Source organism: Rhincodon typus, chromosome 39 (genome assembly GCF_021869965.1).
Source record: "Rhincodon typus isolate 14 chromosome 39, sRhiTyp1.1, whole genome shotgun sequence".
NCBI lineage: Eukaryota > Metazoa > Chordata > Chondrichthyes > Orectolobiformes > Rhincodontidae > Rhincodon > Rhincodon typus.
In genome coordinates, this window is record NC_063370.1 from 14,048,712 (window position 1) to 14,066,633 (window position 17,922).

A 17,922-nucleotide genomic window follows, 5' to 3' on the forward strand; every position below is an offset into this window, starting at 1 on the left:
ACCTACACTCACCTTTACTGGCTCCATCCCCGCCTCTTCGACCTGTTTGTTTCCTCTCCACCTATCCTCTCCTCTATCCCTCTTCTATCCGCCTCCCACTCTTTCCCTATTTATTTCAGAACCCCCTTCCCCTCCCCCTTTTCTGATGAAGGGTCTAGGCCCGAAACGTCAGCCTCTCTGCTCCTATGATGCTGCTTGGCCTGCTGTGTTCATCCAGCCCTGCACCTTGTTGTCTCGGATTCTCCAGCATCTGCAGTTCCTACTATCTCTGATTCCATAATACATTACGACATGGTTTGTGAGTAATAAATTACAGAACAGCTTGGGAACTGTACTTGTTACAGAATGTGCTATATACAATCTTTATTATTGCACAGTGGGTACATAAAAATATAGAACACAGCATGGACTCTGTTTAATACATATAGTGCAGAGTCTACATAACGTATAACAATATGGATTTTCATATATTACTGTTAGTGCAGGATTGCATACATCCTTATTATAGCATGACTTGTAGTAATATGTTATAGTGCAAGGACTGTATGTAATATTCAACACAGCATGGACTGTGGAATACGTATTGCTGAAAGGACTGTATGTAATGTCCATTACAGCAAGGACAGTATGCAATATGCAGCACAGATTGTAATACTGCAAGGACTTGTCTGTGTAAAGAGATTGTGTATAATGTGTATTACAACATGGACAGTACTACTGTAAATATATTACACCTTGGAATGGGGAAGACAGATATAACACCATTAGGTGGAATGTGTAGAATTGACTCTGCAGCATGACTTGAGTTGTGAATAGAAAATACTTTCAATTCCCAGCCCTTTGGTGAGGTTCACTTCATTGACATGGGTCCAGACTCTCGTAGACATGTTTTACGTGTTTCCCAGCAAGGCTGTCGCTGCTCTGTTTGGGATGCTGATGGAGATATGTTTCCTGAAGCCAGGACAGTTAGTGAAGAAGTGAAAGCTTATTGCTGGCAGCAGGAGACTGTGGCCCAGACCCATGACAGGGCTCAGAGGGGCTGAATGGAGGTTATAGGTATAACTTGTTGGGATATGTACAAGCTTTAGCAATAACTGTGTTTGCTCATCAGCCTATGAATTAAACCAGGATAATGAGTTACGTTTAGCACCATCTTACTCTGTGTTTCTCATTTGAAAGCTGCAGTAAAACATGACTAAGAAGTTCCTAGTTAGGTCTGAGTTAATATTTCGTAGAATTAGCTGTTATACATTCGGATCTCTTTCAGGAGTGCCAATAATGCCTGTGTTAAAACATCATGGGATGTGGGCATCACTGACAACACCAGCATTCAGTGCCTGTTCCTAATTGGCCTTGAACTCAGTGATTGGTGAGGTTAGTTAAGAGTCAACCTCATCGCCATGGGTCTGGAGTTACATATAGCCCAGACCAGTTAAGAATGGTAGATATTCTGCCCTAAAGGGCATCAGTGAGCCAGATGGGTTTTAACAACTATTGATGATGGTTGTCATGGTCACCATCAGTGAGATGAGGTTTCAATTGGAGATGTTCTTCATGGATTATAAATTCCACTATCTGTTGTGGTGGGATTTGAACCCATTAGCCTGGGGCCTCTGGTTTATTAGCCCAATGACATGACCACTGCACCATCAAGCGTCTGTCTCCCAGGGCACGTCCATTAAATTAGGGATGTTGAGTGACCCCTGGAGATGGGTGGGGGACACAGTGATGGCTGTCGCAAGGACAACTGGCAATTTCCACGGCATCGCCAATGACAGCATTATTAAGTTGTGAGCAGCACCAATGTGTTGGAGGTACCATTATTATAAGGGAAGTGATAGCAGTCCCAGCACTATCAGATGTGACACTGTCCAGAAAATCTTCACAGGGTGGCAGACATCAGCCAGGCCATTTAATAAGATTGAGGTAAAATTCCCAAGGGGTCCTGATGCAGTCTATGTTGGGATGATATTCCCTCTTGTGCAGGTCTTCAGAACAGGTGGGGAGGGGAGGGGAGGGGATGGGAGGGGTATGCACAGTGTAGGGGCAAGAATGAATGTCTTCTGGCAGAGGCTTGATGGTGTTTGAATACTGTTCCCTGGCACTCGAGGCTGAGTGAGTCAGATCTTTGATCGATACAAGGGAGTTGAGCTTTATGGTGCTCATGGAAGAAATTTGGCCACAATTAGATCAACCACAATACTATTGACCAGCGGAACGATCTCGAGGGGTCCAATAGCATTCTGCTGCTTCTAATTTGGACATCTTCATGTTCCATTTCATATGAACCTACAAATTAGGAGCAGGTTTAGGCCATTTGGCCTCGTGACCCCGCTCCACTATTTGCAAAGATTGTGGCTGAATTGATTGTGGACTTGACTCCACATTTTCGCCTAACTCTTTCTAATGAAGAACTTATCTACCTCTGCCTTAGAAATGTTCAGTGACTCCTCTCCACCGTGCTGTAGGTAGGGAGTTCCAAAGATCCATCACCCTCCCAGAGAAAATATTTTTTCTCATCTCCATCTTCTGTGGGAAATCCCTTACTTTTAAACAGTGCCCTCCCTAATTCTCATCTCTCCCACAAAGACAAAGATCCTCTCAGTATCTACCTTGTAAAATCCTCTCTGTCTTATATGTATCAATATTATCACCTCCCATTTTTCTGAACTCCAGTTGATACAGGCTCAGCCTAACCAACCTTTCCTCATAGGCCTCCATCCCAGGTGTAAATTGAGTGAGCTTTCTCCCGAATTGCTTCAAATGTATTTATATCCTTTATTAAGTATGGTGAGCAAAACTTTACACAGTATACCAGATTTAGCACCACCAGTATTTTTAGCAGCTGTAGCAAAGGACCCCTACTTTTATATTCCATTCTGCTGCCTGCAGTAAACAACAACATTCTTCCTAATCACTTGCGTATTAACTATTTATCATGGGAGGTAGTGATGCTTACTTATTGAGCTGGTGCAGGTTCGATGGGCCGAATGACTTCTTTCTGTGCAATAACAATTCTGCAGCTCTGTGATGATCCATGTATCAGGACGTTCAGATCCCTCTGTACCTCTGAGTTCTATAATGAAGTAACACTGAAATTATATCCTGACTTTCTATTCTTCTTGCCAAATTGGGCAAGCATGCATCATCCCAGATTATAGTCTGTCACTCTTCATGCCTCTCACCTTGACATATCTGTCCAATTCCATTTTGAAAATTACTTTCACAGTTAGCTTCAGTTGGAGTCCAGCACAGTCCAACTAATCTATGTGAAAACTGGAAATCCATGATCTCTATTTATTAACTCATTTACCAGACAAATTTACTCTATCCATAGCTCTCATGATTATGAAAACCTTGATTATTGAGTCAGGAGTCATTGGGGTGGAGCAGGCAGTAAACTGGAATTAAGATCAAAATCAGATCTACCAGGATATTATGGAATACCAGAGCAGGCTCAATGGACTGTAGTGTCTCCTCCTGCTCCTATTTCTGATGATCCTATGATTATTTCTTCACGGTAGACGAGAGGTCGTAAGTTTTAGCATAAAGGGGCAACAGATTTAAAACCGAGATGTGCAGAAATTACTTCTATCAAAGCGTGAATCTGTGAAATTCACTACCCCAGAGTGTGGTATACGCCAGGTCACTGAATAAATTTAAGGAGGAGATAGACAGATTTTTAATTTTAATTAATGGGTTCAAGGATATGGGGAGCAAGCAGGAATGTAGAGTTGAAGCCAAGATGAGATGAGCCATGATCATATTAAATGACGGAGCAGGATGGAGGGGAAAGCCCTTGAAGCTCATGTATCTCTGACCTCCGCATTCTTTAAGTTGCTGACGCAGTGGGGACTAGCCTTGTCTGGTGCTGCAATATTGAGCAGCTGAAAATTGACCTGGTAACTAATCCAACAGGTGTTGGCTAACGTGCCACATCAAAGGTCATTGTGGAAAATGGAAGCTCATGGTATAGGAGGTGACATAGTGGCATGGATAAATGATTAACTGGCCAACATCAAGCAGGGAATGTGCATGTCTGGCAAGCTGTAGCAAATGGTTTTCTCACAGGGATGACTGCTGGGGGCCTCAACTGTTTACAATTTATATGAAATGATTTGGAAGAAGGGATGGAAGGAATGGTTACCACATTTGCTGCTGTCACAACCTTAGCCAGGAAAGTTATGAAGAGGTCACAAGGAGGTTACAAAAAGATATGGATAGGTTAAGTGGGTGGGAAAAGATATGGCAAATAGAGCTTAGCGTGGGAAAATATGAAACTGCAGAAAGAATAACAAAGAAGCATATTGGCTAAATGGTGAGAAATCACAGAGCTCTGAGATATGGAGAGATCTGAGTGCCCTTGTGCGTGGAACAAGAACAGGTTAGTTTGTGGGTACAACAAATAATTAGGAAAACTGATGAGATGTTAGCATTTATCGCTGGGGAACTGAATGCAAAAGAAGGGAAGCTTTGCTTCAGTTATACAGGGCATTGGTGAAGCCACATCTGGAGTACTGCGAACAATACTTTATCTAAGGAATGATGTGATTGCATTGGAGACCGTTCAGGGAAGGTTCACTAGAATAATACACAAACAGAATGTAACCCTTCATCAGTTCTCCAATGTCCTTCTGGATGGTAGACATCGTGGGTTTAGAAGGTTCTATCAAAGGGAGTCTTGGTGAGTTGTTGCAGTGCGTCTTGTGGGTGGCACATACCTCTGCCACTATGTGTCATTGGTCACAGGAAGTGAATGCTGAACGTGGTGATGGGATGCTAATGCAGTGAGTTCATTTGACCTGCATGGTGTTGTTGGAGCTGCACTCATCCAGGTTGGAAAGTCAGTTTGGAACATTGACCTAAATACACCAGTTCCAAGAAAGCATATAACTGCAGTAAAGTGCCAGCAAGTAACATTGTGGTGTTAGGAATAAAATGTTTTCACTGTTGAGTTTATGAAATGTAGAATAAACATGTTAAAGTAATCAGTTTAATGTTATATTCAGGACAGAACATTCAGCATTTTAGCTGGAGCTCAGTTCAGAAAGTGGAACAGGTTTTCCTCAGAGGGAATCCAGTCAGTTCAGGGGAACCAGTCACCTTAGCAGAATTGGTTTCTAGTCTGTCAAGTTTCCAAGCCAGGAGAGTTTGGATAGAAATCTTCAGGATGTCAGAATTGAGCAAATTAAGACTGTCAGAATTCTGAGATGCTCTTGCCAGCAGACTCAGAAGGAATATTTTTTAAAAAAGTATGTCAGCTATCCAAGAGAAAGAAACTAGGATATGTCAGGAAAAGATTCAAAAAGCTGAGCTAGGAGTGATATTTCTCTGGGATTGAGTTGCTTTGACGGATGATGTTGGGAACTTTGGGTTGAAACTTCCAATTGATGTTTGTGTTAAGATCATTCTAACTCTTCTATATATATATAAAGCATTGTTTGTGTAAAAAATTCTGTCTTCAAAGAACATTGACAGGCTCACGTTCCAACTAATATAGTAACCAAACGCAGAAATTAAACGTATGGTCTATCAAGCCATGTTTCATAATGGAATCTGACTTGTCCTTTATTACCATTAGCTGCAATCATAACACACTCCCGACTTGTGCCTTGTAGATAGTGGACTGACTTTGGGGAGTCAGGAGGTGAGTTACTTGCTACAGCATTCCTAGCCTCTGTCCCGCACTTGTAATCACTGTGTTTATATGAATTGCCCAGTTTCTGGTCAATGGTAAGCCCTAGGATGTTGATAATGGGGGATTCAGTGATAGTGATGTCAAGAAGAGATGGCTAGATTCTTTTTTATTAGAGATGGCCATTGCCTGGCATTTATGTGCCTAAATGTTACTTGCCACTTTGCAGCCCGAGCTTCAGTATTGTCCAGGTCGTGCTGCACATGGTCAGAGACTGCTTCAGTGTCTGAGGAGTAGCAAATGGTGCTGAACATTGTGCAGTCATTGGTGAACTACCCACTTCTGACCTTCTGATGGAGGGAAGGTCATTGATCATGCAGCTGAAGATGTTTGGACCTAGGTCACTACCGCAGTTGATGCAGTGATGCCCAGGGATTAATGATTTTTTTAAACATTTGGCCATGGGATGTGGGTGTCGCTGGCAGGGCCCAGCATGCATCACCCAACTCTAATTACCCAGAGGGCAGGTAACAGTTAACCATAAACCAGTGGGTCTGGAGTCACATGTAGGCCAGACCAGGAAAGGTCAGTAGATTTCCTTTCCTAAAACAAACTTCAGTGACCAGATGAGTTTTTACAGCAATCGACAGCCTTTACATTGTTGCCAACAGACTGGCTTTTAATTTTTAAACAAATTGGATTCAGATTTCACCATCTGCCATGGTGGCGTTTGAACCCATGTACCCTGAACACTAGCCTTAAATTCTGGTTTATTAGCTCAGTGATGTTATCACTATACCACAACCTGCTCTAAAAATTACCAACAACCACAATCTTCTTTCGTTGTGCTAGCTGTGTCTTCACCCAGTGGAGAGTTTGCCCCCGATTTTGCTAGGGTAACACACAGTTGGGCTTCAGGATGGCTTAGGGATGTCAAGGGCTGTCACTCTCACCTTTCGTCTGGAATTCAGCTCTTTTGCCCATGTTTGAACCAAAGTTGTAATGAACCCAGAAGCTGAGAGGCCCTGAGTGCAGAACATCAATGAGCATGTCATTGCTGAGTAAGCCAGCACTGGTGGTGATAACCTTTCATTACTCTGCTGATGAGTGAGAGTAAACTGATGGGTCAGTGATTGTCTGGATTGGTTTGTGGACTGGACATTCCTGGGCAATTTTCCCCATTGCCGGGCCAATGTCACTGTCTGTACTAGAACAGCTTGGGCAGAGGCACTTATAGGACTTGCCTAACGGGCTGGACTCCATCATCATTAAGAATGGGGGAGAAATGTTCATTGAGCCTCTTTGCCCTATTAACATTTTATTCCAAATTTATTTAATTAGGTGAATCTAAATTTCTTATCTAGCATAGTGGGATTTGAACTCCTGTTTCCAGACAATCATTCCATGTCCTTTGGTTACTTGGCACAGAAACCATGGGCCCTGTGGCTACTCCTGGCCCCATGTACAGGCTTTAATCTGAGGGTGGGCAGGGACCTTTCGATAGACCTGCCCCCACCCTCGGCTCTAACCCACACACAGCCCCCTGAACCTTGCACTGACCCCTGCCCCTTGTATCGACCCCATACCCTGACCTTCACATAGTCCCCTGACCCTCGCACAGCTGTGCTGCCCCTTATCTTGGCACAGTGGGTCCTCTCGAGTGCTGGACTTCAATCATTGGGCCCTGAGCCTGATCATGATCAGCCAGGCTGTCATCACGTCACTCTGTGATGGAAGCCAAACTGAAAGATCTGTTGGTTAAGCCCACATTTCTTGATTTGCAGTGACTCATGATGAGTGTGACAGTTTTTGGAATGTTCCGGTGGGTTTCTGGCAGTGACCTCACACCCGGGCTCTGCTGCTTTCACTGACGTTTTTCAGTTTCCTTGAAGGAAGAGGTGGTGACTGTTGTAATAAGGCTGAAAACCTAATGAGTATTTGGCATTTATGTGTAGGGGAGGAAGGCGCAGGGGGATCTCTGACTCCATAAACCTGCTACCACCCCTTTTCCACCTTCGACCCATCCTCTTACCCACCTCTAATTGCCACATTCCTAGGATAATCCTGGGCATTGGTGCAGGTTAAGATTGACTAGGACCCCATCGTGGGACACCTGTTTGTTGCCCACTGTTTGCCTGATTAATGTCCAAGGACATTATTTCTTCAGTTCCGATGTATCTGCATGCCAAGGGCACACTTGACATGCCAGGGTCACGTCTGTTCAAAGTGCAATAGACATCAGGCCACCATAAGATTTATTTTCTACCCTCCCACTTCTGTCTCCCACTTCTTCTACACAACAAACCCCATTTTCATTTCACTTTCTGCCCCTTGTCACTTGTCATTCCAAATTCCTCCAATCTATGTCCCACCCTCTTCACTCTGCCCTCTCACCTCCCTTTCATTTGCCTCCTGCCCTTTCCGGTCACACCCTTCAAAGCTGATCTGGCAATCACTGGAGCTACATCCCTACAGCTTGGGTCTGTGCCTCACAGAGTCAACACAAGGTGGCCAGATGCTCTCATGACTTGGCTGCTGTCGACATTAACCTAAAATTTGCTGGGTGAGCTGAAATGAAGTGAAATGGAATTAAATTAAACGATTTGAGAAGGAAAAGAAATATATCAAGTTTGCCTTATTGAAATACGCAATGGCTCTGGTGATTAGAAAGGTCGCTGGCTTTAATGTGTTTCTGTGAGAGACGGAATGTCCGTGTGTTTAGAATGAGTGGTGTAAACTCAGCAGAGATAACTAAACTGTCACAGTAACTCTGAAAGGCCAGAGTCTTGTTTTAAAATAGACTCAGTGAATTAAATATGACAATGACGATTGTTTAACAGCTAGACAGAATGCGCTTGGTCATTGTGCTATGTAAATATTATACCGTTGTTTGGATGACATTAAGGCGGCAACAATGCGAGCAAGTTAGCTGAGGTCAAAATGCGCTAAGACCAAGAGATGAGACAGGAGCAACGTGGGGTGGCACGGTGGCTCAGTGGTTAGCATTGCTCCCTCATGGCACAAGGGACTGGGATTCGACCCAGGACATCTGTGTGGAGTTTGCCCATTCTCCCCATGTCTACATGGGTTTCCTCCGGGTGCTCCGATTTCCTCCCACAGTCCAAAGATGTGCAGGTTAGGTGGATTGGCCATGCTAAATTGCCCTGTTACGTCCAGAGATGTGCAGGCTAGATAGATTAGCCATCGGAAATGCGGGGTTACAGGGACAGGGGTGGGTCTAGATGGGCTGCTTTTTGGAGGGTCAGTCTGGACTCAATGGGTTGAATGGCCTGCTTCCACAGGGATTCTGTGATTTTATGCTTCTAACTAACTGATGGTTTTCCAATGGTCAAACAGTCATTTGCTGGAGACTGGGTACTGCAACTGTTTGTCTGCGTGCAGGGAAAAGGGCGTTAGAAAGCCTGATTCTGGCCAATAGTTAGCTCAGGATGGGTTATCTGTTCGGAGCCTGGAGGTTCAGACAAATGGGCTGACCGTCGGCCAAGTCCTATTAAAGGGTTCATTTGTGATTGTGAACATTGCAGGAGTAAAATTTTGGCAGTTTTTTTTGTACTGTACACTGCGTTAATAAAGAACATTGGGTATTTCCTGTTGTTAAGACTGTTGTGGGTTATTGGTAACCAGAGTAAATCTGAAGGACTAGGGAAAGTAGGAATAAAAGCCTACACTGCTCTGGCATTCTGTAGTCTGACGCCTCTCCTAACTACATCTGGAATGCAGTGAACAGTTTTGGTCTCCTATTTTAGAAACGATACAATTGTATTAGAAGCAGTTCAGAGGAGATTTAATCAACTTATTCCGAGGATGAAGGGGTCATGTTATTCATTAGGTCTATACCCATTAGAGCAGAGAGGTGCTTTTATTGTGAGATCACGTGGGGATGTGACAAGGTGAATGCTGTGAGGATATTTCCCCTCGTGGAGGAGTCTAGGATTTGGGGCACAGATTAAGAACAAGGGATCTCCCATTTAATATGGAGATGAGGAAAAATCTTCTCACCCAAAGGGTCACGAGCGTGTAGATTTCTCTTCCCCAGTGAATGGTGGAGGCCGGGTTCATTTATGTGGTCGAGGTGGAGTAGGTCAAGTAGCAGTTTACACTGGAGGCCCAGTGAATTATTTGGTCTGCTCTCTGCTTACAGGAAGGTCAACAACTGATCAAGGAGAAACCTGAACTCGCCCCAGAAGTCAGGAAGAAACTGGAAGAGATTCACGACTGCTGGATTGTTCTGGAAAGCACAACACAGGCCAAGGCGAGGCACCTGTTTGATGCAAACAAGGCAGAGTTGCTGGTGCAGAGCTATGGCGAGTTGGACAAGAGGCTTTCCCAGCTGGAGGGGCAGCTGCAGGGGGTAGACGGAGCTAGAGACATCGCCAGCGTCAACTCTCAGCTCCAGAAACTGCAGGTGAGGTGGCCGGGAGTCCCCACAACACTCGCTGCCCAGACCCCCGCAGCTCAAACTGCACTTCCCAGCCTTACAGAAGCACGTGAGTCAACAGAGGAGCAGAGAGTGGGGTCAAAGGTCAGAGGTTGATAATTTCATTGTTTGCTGGGTCAAAGTTCAGATTGATATTCTCAGTGTGAGCAGGGTCAAAGATCAGAGGTTGTTGAGTGTGAGCAGGGTTGAAGGTCAGGGGTTCATATTGTCAGTGCGAACAGGGTCGAAGGTCAGTGGTTTATATTGTCAGTGTGAGTGGAGTCGAAGATCAGGGGTTCATATTGTCAGTGTGTGGGGTCGAAGGTCAGGGGTTCATAGTGTCAGTGTGAGTGGGGTCGAAGGTCAGGGGTTCGTATTGTCAGAGTGGGGTCGAAGGTCAGGGGTTCATAGTGTCATTGTGAGTGGGGTCGAAGGTCAGGGGTTCATAGTGTCAGTGTGAGTGGGGTTGAAGGTCAGGGGTTCATAGTGTCAGTGTGAGTGGGGTCAAAGGTCAGGGGTTCATATTGTCAGTGTGAGTGGGGTCGAAGATCAGGGGTTCATATTGTCAGTGTGAACAGGTCAGGTGATGTCTGAGGCTGAGGGTTGGGGTGGGTTGTGAAGGGATGGGGTTCAGATTTGGGAGGGGTATGGGTCTGTGATGGGTTGGGAGGGGTTTGAGAGCGAATTGGTGGATATGGTGGGGGCTGGTTGGGAGAGGCTTGGGAAGGGAGACAGAGTGCAGTTTTATTGATATGCAGGATTTGCCCATGACCTTTGCTGACCTGCAGGTCCTGGAGAATCAGATGGAGGGCTGGTACAAGGAGGTTGGTGAATTACAGGCCCAGGCTGCGACCCTGAACCATGATGGGGCGGGAAAAGAAGAGGTCACTGAGAAACAGAATGTGGTTGAAGCACGAATTGTGCGTCTGATTGAACCATTGAAGCAGCGGCGGAGGATTCTCCTCGCCTCGAAAGAAGTTCACCAGGTGACGAGGGATATGGAGGATGAGACTGTAAGTACCACATGGAGAAACCGTGCCTCTCGATCAAACAGAAACCATCTCACAGCTTAAATATTGTCTCTCAAGCCAAGGACATCTCTTTGTTTCTTAGGGGTGGATGGGAGGGATCCTTTCCAGAAGACACTGGGAAGACCAAAACCTTCAGTCACTGTTACGAGCTCCTCCCCCGAGTCCTGTCACCAGCCTCTGCCTCACAAATGACATTGGTTCAGTGTATCATCAACCTCTCCCTGACCTTCTCTTTATTCACTGACTAAAGACAGAAGAGCCAGGCTGGCATTTCTGTCGTGCCTTGGGGTCACTCCCAAAGCACTTTAGAAACATAGAACTTGGAGCAGTAGTAGGCCATTCGGCCCTTTCAATATGATCATGACTGATTATCCAACTCAGTATCCTGTTCCTGCTTTCTCCACATGTCCTTTGATCCCTTGAGCCCTAAGAACTTGTTTAACTTCTTGAAAGCATTCAATATTTTGGCCTCAGCTGCTTTCTGTGGCAGAGAATTCCACAGGCTCCCTGCTCCCTGGGTGAAGAGATTTCTCCTCATCTTTAATCTTAAGTGGTTACCCCATATCTTTAGAATCTCGTTTACAACCAATGAAGGACCCTTGGGCCGTAAGATGTGATAGTGACTAAATTATCTGATTTTTTTGTGATGTGAACTGAGGGATAAATATTAGCCTGGACATGGGGTGGAGGGTGTATAACTCTCCTGATTTTCTTCAGTGTGGCACCAGGGGATCTTACGCATTCACCTAAGCAGCAAATAGGGCCTTAGTTTAATGTCTCCCACCCAAGAGACAACACCTCCAACAGTGCAGCACTCCTCCAGGACTGTCTTAGAGGGCCGGCTTAGATTTGCCTACGAGTGTCTGGAGTGGAACCTGAACCCAGCAGCTTCTTAAAGCTACCAACACCTCCTATTACCACCTCCCTATTGTCACTCACCTCTACCCCTGCCCTCGTTTATCTGATGCTGAAATCTGGCCTTTTATTTCCCTTGAGACTTGACTGTTCGAATACACTCCTAGTGGGAGCCCCACATCCTTCTCCTTATAGATATGAGTTCAATATAAACTCAATTGTCTATATCCTACCCTGCACGTTGGCCCATTCACTCAGCACCCTGTATTCACTGGCATGCTATGGCTGCTAGTCTGGCAACATCTCAATTGCAGAATCCTTATTGCTGTGTTTACAGTTCTCAGTGACTGGTCCTTCCTATCTCTGAAATATTATGGGCTGGACCAAATCCCTTCAAAATATATCAAGGAGATACCCTAGACCCTAACTTTTTATTTTATTTAAAGGCGGGTATAAGGCAATACGTTCCAGATATGATTTGATTGGTCCATCATCAGGCTTTAAGCAAACATACTTTATTCTTACAATACAGTTGAAATACAAACAAATAGAACAGACATAACTTTAACTGTATTGAAATACTTAATAAAATAGTATATTATTTAACTACTAATCATCAACTGTTTCAATGTAGCAAATCCCATAAACATACCCTTGGCAAAGGCAAATTCAGCAAAACAGATTTTCCTCACATGCTATCTCCCTTCCTGTCCAAGCGAATGGAACACTGAAAGAAAAAATTAGCAGCAGAGAGAGTGCTCAAGCTTTTTGCTGCAGCAGAGAAGGAGCTGTATCTATAAGCTTCAACAGCCAACTCCGAACCCCAACTGAAAGCAAAACTAAAACCCTAGGTCTGTGTCAGCCTGACTCCACCCACTCATGCTTCTTGTGTCTAAGGGATCTCAAAGCTGTTAACCTTTTGAAGCAGACATCCCATCACCACTGTGGCAACACCTGTCTGCAAGAGAAATAGCACAGAACAAATCTCACTTAAAGGCACAGCATCATCACAGTAAGCAACCCCAGATCCCTGCATTCATCCGGTTCTGGTCTCTTATGTCTCCCTAATGCTGTGGCCATGCTGCCTGGGCCCTGAGGTCTGGGATTTCATGGCTAAATCTCTCCTCCTCGCTATCTTCATCCAATCTTTTTAAGACTCTACTTAAAGCCTGCATCTCTTGATCAAGTGTTTGGTCACTTATCTTAACGTGGTGCATGTTACTCAGTGGCAAAGATGGTTTGGTAAAATCCTTTTCAAGCAGCGAATGATTAAAGCCTGGTATGCTCTGCTTGACAGTGTGCTGGAGGCAGGTTTAATCAAAGCTTTAGTCAGGGAAATGCACTGTTATCTGAAATGGAAGGTTACCCAAGGGCTGGGGGGAATGATAGGAGACTTGGACTTGGTGAATTTCTCAATGGGAGAACCAACGCAGATAGGATGGACTGAATGGCCTCCTGTGCTGTAACAATTCAGAGAAATCATGTAGATCTGATGGGCTGAATAACCTCCTTCTGCATTGTAATAACTCAGTGAAACCATTTAGATAGATAATGTGCTGTGCTGTAACAGTTCTGATAACACTCCCGTGCAGCCCCTTGGGATGTTTTATTACATTAAGGTACAATATAATTGCAGTGTGTTTTTATTATGTCATCACTCTGCTGTGGAATTATGTCATGGTGTGTGGCAACTGCATTGTACAATGTTACTGCCCTGAACAATCCTACAACAATACCTGTGTATGTAGCTCCTGTAATTATCCTTGACTAAACAGGAAGCTGAGCGCTTTGTGTGTTCCACAGCTTTGGATTCAGGAACGCCTGCCACTGGCAAAATCCAAGGATCACGGGAATAACTTGCAAACAGTGCAGCTCCTTCAGAAAAAACTGCAGGTGAGTGTCAGGCAAAGGACAGAATTGGGAACGGGAGCCCGGGAAATGAGGTTAGATTAGTTATTTACTGTGATTATTCACATCATGTACTGCAGCAAGTTGCTAAGGCCCCAGCAGTATCTTCCTCCACATTCCGTTCCCTATCTTGACTTGGAAATATGTCGCTGCTCCTTCATTGTCGCTGGAATTCCCTCCCTAAGGGCATTGTGAGTGTGCTTGCACAACATGGACTGCAGCAGTTCAAGAAGGCAGCTCACCACCACCTTCTCAAGGATGAGTGGAGATAAACAATTTACACCAACCTAGTCAGTGAAGTTGTTCTCAGCAGATTGGGGTTATTCAGATACGTCTCCCATGTGTCAAAATAAATGTTACTTCAGTTTGACCCACACGCACACATGTGTACGCATGCACACACATGTGTGGAGTTTGCACATGCTTCCTATGTCTGTGTGGGTTTCCAAAGATGCACAGGTTAGGTGGATTGGCCATGGGAAATTACCCTGTAGTGTCCAGGGATGTGCAGGCTGAGTGGATTAGGCATCGGAAATGCAGGGTTAGACGGATAAGGTAGGGAGCGGGTCTGGGTGGGATGCTCTTTAGAGGGTCAGTGTGGACTTGATGGGCCAGATGGCCTACTTCCACACTTAGTGTTCTCCTCAAACTAATATAGACTATGCAGTGTTGTTATTCACACAGAACTATTTGAGATGGAATACCATAATTTCCACCCAGTAATGATGGAGAAACAATGATATATTTCCAAGTCAAAAAGCTTTGACAAAAGTGCAAAAGAAACCTTAGCAACTTTAACTAACACACAATCAATCAAACAGACACACTCACCCAGACATAAAACTCCTGCAGGCAATCAGTCTTCCGCTCATCCACACTTGCGCGGTGTCTTAGAAACTCAGATGAGCATGGTGAGTGAGTTAGGGCTGTGTCTGAGGCAGCTCCCTTGTCTCTTCTAGGCACTCACTCTATTTGCTATTCACAGACTCTTCAGCGGGAGATCCAGGGGCACCAGCCGCGGATCAGTGATGTGATGGAGCGAGCAGGGCACATTGCCTCCATCCAGAGCCCGGAGACTGAAGCTGTACGCCTGAGCCTGGACCGGCTGCGGGAGCTCTGGGCTGAGCTCCAGGAGGAGACGCAGCAACGGCAGCAGAGACTGATGGCGATGCAGCAGGTCCAGCAGTATTACTTTGATGCCTCAGAGGTGGAGTCATGGCTGAGTGAGCAAGAGCTGCACATGATGACGGACGAGAAAGGAAAGGTAACAGCCAGAGGCGTGGGCTCCTGTTCCTTACTGTGTCTGTGCAGATCCCTCCGAGTCAGAACAGCAAAAATGTATGGTACAGGTGGATGTAAATAATGTAATGAGAGAAGTCAGTGACTTGGAGGGGGTGACGTGGTACAAAGGGTTAATATGAATACGCACATACAACAGCCTCCATCATGATATGATGTTGGATCATCTGACCACTTAACTATAGGGGGAATCCTCGTGTGTTGCCTTGTCCTGTACGTGGTTAGTATTAAGTGTGGTATTATACATGTTTACAATTAAGTGGGGGGTCTGTCCATGATTAGTATTAAGTGACCTGTTAGTATTTACTGTTTTGATTAGAGGTGGTTTTGACCAATAATTGAGCTTCCTGCAACCTTTATCAGCGCAACTCTCAGACACAACCAAACGAGAACAGCAGACTAACACGAGGACATGTGTGTTCCAATAGCCTTGCTAACCTGCATCAAACATTTTAGTGATTGTGTATCTGATTTCAATGAAGAATTCAATTCTGTTTGCAATGCACAGTTAGCTTTTGCCAAATTCTTGTGGCAGTTATTTATTAACCAAAGTTCTTCCAGTGACAATTAATTTTCTTCTGGATTATGGTCTCCAAATGTTTTCCTGCTTTTGATGTCAGTCTGATTTTTAAAATTTATTGATGGGTGTGAGCATCTTATTATCCTTCCCAATTGCCCTTGAGAAGGTGGAGGTGAGCCACCTTCTTAAATCACTGTTGGGGGAGGGTGGTTTGTGTAGAATCACAGGGCTGTTGAAGAGAAAGTTCTAGGATTTTGACCCAGTGACACTGGAGTACTGGTGATATATTTCCAGTTCAGGATGGTGCGTAGCTTCAAGGGGAACTTGCAGGTCGTGGTGTTCCCGTGTATCTGCTGTCCTTGTCCTTCTAGACGGTAGAGGTGGTTTGGAAGGTGCTGTCCAAGGAGCCTTGGTGAGTTACTGCAGTGCGTTTTGTAGATAGTGCATACTCTTGCTACTGTGCGTGGATGATGAAGGGATTGAATGTTGAAAGTAGTGGATGAGGTGCCATCAAATGGGCTACTTTGTCCTGAGTGGTGTTGAGCTTCTTGAGTGTCTTTGGAGCTACACCAGTCCAGGCAAGTGGGGAGTATTCCATCGCACTCCTGACTCGTGTTGGCTTTGGGGAGTCAGGAGGTGATTTCCTTGCTGCATGATTCCTGTTCCTGTAGCCACAGTATTTATGTGGCTGGTCCAGTTAAGATTCTGGTCAATGGTAACCCCCAGGATGTTGATAATAAGGGTTTTAATGATGGTAATGCCATTGATTGTCAAGGGGTGATGGTTAGATGCTCTCATATTAGCCATTTCCTGGCATTTGTGAGGCTGATCGTTGAAAAACTCAGTATTGAATCATGAAGACTATAAGGTGGAACCTTCACAGTTACAGCCATAGTCACAGCCTTCAGTACCCAACATTGAGATTAACAATTCCAGAAGGTGATCACCCTCCTACAAGATGGTTACCATCCCCCACCACCACACCCTTAAGTCCTGCGTTCTCTGTGTTTCTCCCTGCACAGCCAATTCATTTTCAACTATTCACACTTCACATCAGCACCCTACCTAGTATTTATCTCTTTCTCGGCTTATCATCAACTATCTCTTTGTTTGCCTATCCCCTTTATTCTCTCTCTTTCTATGGGCTCTGTCTCCATGTACTCTATTCAATCCCGTCCCACAATCTCTTAATAGCATGAATACCAACATAAATAAATATCAACAACAGTTGTCAGTTCTGAAGAAGGGTCACTGGACTTGAAACATTAACTCTGTTTTTCTTTCCAAAGATGCTGCCAGACCTGCTGAGTTTGTAACTAACTCTTAAATATTCCTTTGAAATGGCCTCACAAGCCACTCAGTTCCAGAGCAATTAGGGATGGGCAGTAAATGTTGGTCCAGCCAGCAATACCCATATCCCATGAACGAATAAAATAAATCTTTGTTTCTGAACAGTATGAGCAAAAATATTATAACATCCAGTGGAAGCTTGAGGATTGGTTAACGTTTAACACACTAGAAGGTTTGCTGCAGTCATTCAACCTTTGAGGACAGGGCTGAGCTTAAAACTTCCAATATGAACATTTGTTGACCAGAAAATGAACTGGACCAGCCGTACTGTGGCTACAAGAGCAGGAATCTCACAGCAAGGAAATGATCTCCTGACTTCCCAAAGCTAGCACGAGTCAAAAGTGTGATGGAAGACTCCCCACCTTCCTGGATGGGTGCAGCTCCAAAGACACTCAAAGAAACGCTGGCTTGCATACCTGTGATGGCCCAGACCACCCTCCTGTTAATCTGTGTCAGTAAGTGTGAATGTATTCAGTATCAGATACACTGGACCATGACTGTTTCCTCTCTGATCCGTGTAGGATGAACAGAGCTCCCTCCAGATGTTGAAGAAACACCTCGTTCTCGAGCAGACAATTGATGATTATGCAGAGAACATCTGCGAGCTCTCGAAGACATGTAGAACGTTATTGGACAAGGGCCATCCAGAGAGGTAAAGTGACCATGAAGCAGTGTGGCTTGTGATTGCGATGACTTCATTCCAGTTTAGGCAGGAGGAAAGAGTTGAGCAGGTGTCACTCGAAAACAATCAAATATATCATGATGTCAAGGTCACAGGGCAGCCTGAGATACTACTGCAAATCCCATCTAGCTCTCTGTGGTGTTGGCATGATGACCCTTCCATTGGGTGTTTTAAATGGGATTTGAGTGGTTTAACTTGCTGCTA

At 44.8% G+C, this 17,922-nt stretch overlaps 1 protein-coding gene across 1 annotated transcript in view; it reads left to right on the top strand.

The window, feature by feature from the left end:
* The window catches only part of LOC109931130 (spectrin beta chain, non-erythrocytic 1-like), a 48,245-nt gene extending 30,553 nt beyond the window's left edge, over window positions 1-17,692 (top strand). Inside the window, exons 7-12 of the mRNA XM_048618235.1 lie at window positions 5,254-5,308; window positions 9,798-10,061; window positions 10,862-11,086; window positions 13,763-13,852; window positions 14,853-15,131; window positions 17,558-17,692. Coding sequence (XP_048474192.1) covers window positions 5,254-5,308; window positions 9,798-10,061; window positions 10,862-11,086; window positions 13,763-13,852; window positions 14,853-15,131; window positions 17,558-17,692 — 1,048 coding nt within the window. The remainder of the gene's footprint in view (window positions 1-5,253; window positions 5,309-9,797; window positions 10,062-10,861; window positions 11,087-13,762; window positions 13,853-14,852; window positions 15,132-17,557) is intronic.
* The last annotated feature ends 230 nt before the right edge of the window (window positions 17,693-17,922 follow it).